The following is a 4006-nucleotide window of genomic DNA, read 5'->3' as shown; positions in this document are numbered from 1 at the left end:
GAGGTAGTGTTAATGATGCTAGTGATCTGAAGGGTTAGGGGACAATGACATGGTAGAGGTGTTAAAGATCGGAAGGGCAATGTACTGGCCATCACGGCTAGTGCTAGCAACACCTAAACTCACATTATAGCCCTTTCGCATAGTATCATGGGCATACCAGCACAGTTCGTTGTTCAAGAACCAAGCATCTGCCATAGAGGCAGATTCAGTACATTTACTAAAGCCAGGGGAAATAATAATATGCAGCCTGATATGATACAATAAACCGTATAGTTTTATTTCACATTAAAGGCAGTGAAGATTATTGTTATCAACATGTGGGATCTTAGTGTTAAAGCTAAAATCCTATGTACTGTGTATAGTTAGCATACGCTTCTGATGGCATTCCGATGGGTGCACGCGTCACAAGTTCTGGAAGATCAAATGCATCGACCAGCTCTCTTGCAACTCCCCTCACTTGGAAGCTAAGGTACTCTGTCAGCTTGTGAATAGCCTGGATAAATAATCCATATAAGTATAATCTAAGAGCAAAATCACAACCGAGGATGTCCAGAGCTAAACTAGATGTTACCTTGGCTTTATTTGGAGCCACATAGTCAACATTCCTATAAGTGCCAATGTCATTCCAAATTCGATCCAATGCGTAAAGATCACAAACTAGTTTCAGAACCTTCTGAGTTTTCTTATCAGGACAGCTGCAACGAAAATTGGTTGATGAAAGTTTCATCAAAATAAAGGAACATATGGTCCAGGACATTCAAGTGTTTTTTCTCATTTCGGAATCATAATTGTATGGTGAACTAACTTGTGAAACAAAATTGAGAAGTACACTTGAGAACATACCTTCGCACTGCTTCAATAAACTTTGCAAGAATGACAGACTCAATATGTGACTCAGCGAGTGTTAAAAGATGATTTAAACATCTGTTCCATGCACCAAATCCTCCTAGTGATCTGTTATGCTTGTGAAGTCGAGTTGCAGCACTTTGTAGTAGCCGAGAGGTTCGATGCTGCACAAAGTAGGTAATGCTAATCAGTAAAACTGAACTTTATCATTAGAAACATACAAAATACAAATGGAAAGGAAATCAGACCCGGAAAGCATCAAGTTGAAAAACTGGGTTTCTCAAGTGATCTTCTCCTTCCCACCTAGCCGTGACTGGATTTGGCTGGGTGAGATAGGAAGCCATAGAATCTCTCAAGTAGTTCCATGTTACAGAGAGTGTTCCTCCTTGGAACTTCTCCTTATATTGTTTTAAGAGGTCTGCCGCCACCTACAATTAGCATATGAAATATTAAAATCATCATTCTAGAGTGTAAAACAAGCCAGTGGCAGCTATTACTACCTGTTGTAGGAGAACTGTGTTATCCCCTTCAAATGTTTGAAATATATCATGGTCGTTCCGCAGAATGCCAAACCGATTTACAGCGGCATAACCATGACCGCCACAAGCTTCACGGCAGGTGCTAATAGATTTAGCTGTATAGGATGTAATGTAAGCTTTCAGACCAGCTGAGAGAGCATGGACATCACTAACAACAGCATCATCATGTGCCTTCTTCATTTCTGAATACTTCTCCACCAAATAAAGTGTCGCAAAGTGAAAAGCATATGTCGATGCAAGCATGGGCATGAGCTTGTGCTGCTGAGATTGGTAATCGAGAATGGAGACTTCTGGCTGTTTAGGGGGTCCAAATTGATGGCGGAGTAATGAGTATCTCACAGCGATAGTAACTGCAATCTTCAGAACACCCCCAGAAGAATATGCCAGGCCAACTCTACCCCCAACAAGCTCCCCTAGAGTAGCTGCAAATCTTTTATTGACAGTTGGAAGGCTACTTGTGTACTTCCCATCTCTAGAAACATCTCCAAATCGGTTGAGTAGATTGTCCCGTGGTATTCTCACAGAACAAAACCTCAAAGCACCATTATCTACACCATTCAAACCCACTTTGTGACCACAATCATGAATCTCAATTCCAGGAAGAACTTTGTGGGTCTTAAGATCTCTGATGGGGACAATGAAAGCATGAACACCCATATCCGCAGAGTCTCCTCCATTACCCTGGAGAGGCAAAATCAACCTTGCAAAGACTGTCGCAAACTTCCCGTGAATTGCAGCATTGCCAATCCACCACTTTATAGCTCCATCATTTGGAGTATCGATTACAAACTCATCAGTAACAGGATCAAAAGTAGCTGTCGTTTGCAAGCCTTGTACATTGGATCCTGTTCATCGAGGTTAAGCTATAACTTACCGTGTACTAAAATAAAAGGTGACTAAACTATGGCACTGTTGTAGCACTAAATAGACCAAAAGACAGTATCAAACCTATACGGATTCTTACCATGGTGTAGTTCAGTCATTGCAAAACAACCAGGATAGTCCAAATTATCAATGCCGTCGAAGTACATATCCTTGTGCTTCTTTGTTCCTAAGTTCACAACTGATCCTCCCCAAAGGCTGCATTTAGAAATACCCATAGCGTTACAAAAACAAAAGGCAAACAAATAATTATAGAACTGATCATCAGTTCAATATGGACATACTGCTCCCCAGTTTATACAACAAAGCCTCGATCGTTAAGTTCAATAATGAAGAAAACCCATTGATTTTACATGAATCTAACATTGCGACAATGATCAATCATGCGGTAAAAATCTACGTAATTTCTAGATAAGAACATGACCACCAAAAACAAACCCCTTAAACCCAAAAAGAACATCAATGACGAAGATCGATTCTAGTTAGTAAAAAAAAAAGCCAACTTCATTTCAATAGTCTATATTGACCTGTACTGGACGCCCAGCTTGATGCCCAATGAGATGTCGATACCTCCGACAGCCTCACTGATAGCGAAATACACGGAGGGGTCATCGACGACATAGCGGAAGGGGCGGATACCAGCTTCACGGACGAGCGCGGTGAGCTGTCGCATACAAAGGTCACGGTGGTCGTCGGTGGAGATCTCCACCGGTGTTTGCAGCTCCGGGCGAGAGCGGAAGAATTCGAATACCCTCAGCTGTATGTCCCTGTGCGGGCTCATCAAGTAAGCAGCAAGAGCCGGCCCGCTGGCCTCCACCCTCCGATCGCGGCTCGAACAAGGGATCATGGCCAGACCCCGATCCAAGGTCAGAGAGGGCTCGTGGAGGTGGAGGGATAGGAGGCGTAGGCGGCGGAGAGCAGGGGATTCGCCTCCGTCAGACGCTTCCTCTGTCGTCGTCGTCGGCGGCGACGGGGGCGGCGGCGGCGTCGGGCGATCCATGGTCAAGCGTGATCGATCAGGCATGATTTAGGTTCTTCCGTTCTTTTATGGAGACCGGACGGAAGCGTCTCAGCTGGGAGAATAGGGCCAAGTTCGTACACGTGGATAGATAAGATTGGCTTCAAAAGCCTGTCGGTCGTGGACGACTAAAATGTTGGAAATATTTAACTTGCACGATGTTATCTGAGTCTGATGACGCGGTGAGTGACGTTATGATATGGGTTGGGATTTTGATGGCACGTCACTGCCAACGCCGAATTGGTCAGGCCGGAATTCTTAAAACTTAATTTCAGATTTGGTAAAAGGAGTATTTATTTTTTATTTTTTATTTTATATTTTCCATCAATTATTCAAAACAATAAAATAATTATGATACTAATTCTTAAAGAAATAATATTTATCTAGAAAATTTATTTAAAAAATTTTTAAGGATAGACACATAAATGATGGGACTCACTATTTCACTTTTGTAAGTCCCATCATTTATGTGTCTATCTTTAAAAATTTTCTAGATAAATTTTCTAAATGAATATTGTAATTCTAATTCTTATACGTACCATTTTGATACAGATGTTTTTATTTTAAAAATAAGTATTATAGTAGTACTAATTTTTGAACTACAGTATCATAATATAATACTATTATTTATAGAATTATAATTATTGACGGAGAGTGATAAAATAAAAATAAATATTTTTCATAAAATATAAAAATTAAATGATAATCTATCAAATTTTAG

At 40.9% G+C, this 4006-nt stretch overlaps 1 protein-coding gene across 1 annotated transcript; it reads right to left on the bottom strand.

The window, feature by feature from the left end:
- Positions 1–253: 253 nt before the first annotated feature.
- LOC122056519 (acyl-coenzyme A oxidase 2, peroxisomal-like) lies at positions 254–3305 on the bottom strand. The gene is made up of 7 exons (XM_042618498.1): positions 2795–3305; positions 2350–2465; positions 1347–2230; positions 1095–1274; positions 844–1010; positions 572–695; positions 254–493 (listed from the first exon to the last, which is right to left on the bottom strand). The coding sequence occupies exons 1-7, from the start codon at positions 3289–3291 to the stop codon at positions 338–340; spliced, it is 2124 nt and encodes a 707-aa protein (XP_042474432.1). The 5' UTR covers positions 3292–3305; the 3' UTR covers positions 254–337.
- Between the last annotated feature and the right edge of the window lie 701 nt (positions 3306–4006).

This window comes from Zingiber officinale, chromosome 3B (assembly GCF_018446385.1).
Source record: "Zingiber officinale cultivar Zhangliang chromosome 3B, Zo_v1.1, whole genome shotgun sequence".
NCBI classification, from domain to species: domain Eukaryota; kingdom Viridiplantae; phylum Streptophyta; class Magnoliopsida; order Zingiberales; family Zingiberaceae; genus Zingiber; species Zingiber officinale.
The sequence above is the reverse complement of the archived record's forward strand: the minus strand, read 5'-3'. Positions and strand labels throughout refer to the sequence as shown.

Bases quoted from the DNA above. Each gene is read 5' to 3' on its own strand.
- LOC122056519 (XM_042618498.1), bottom strand. From the start codon at position 3,291: ATGCCTGATCGATCACGCTTGACCATGGATCGCCCGACGCCGCCGCCG. The intron at 1,275-1,346 runs GTAGTAATAGCT...TGCTAATTGTAG, and splicing joins ACACAGTTCTCCTACAACAG to GTGGCGGCAGACCTCTTAAA. The intron at 1,011-1,094 runs GTCTGATTTCCT...TACTTTGTGCAG, and splicing joins TTCAACTTGATGCTTTCCGG to CATCGAACCTCTCGGCTACT.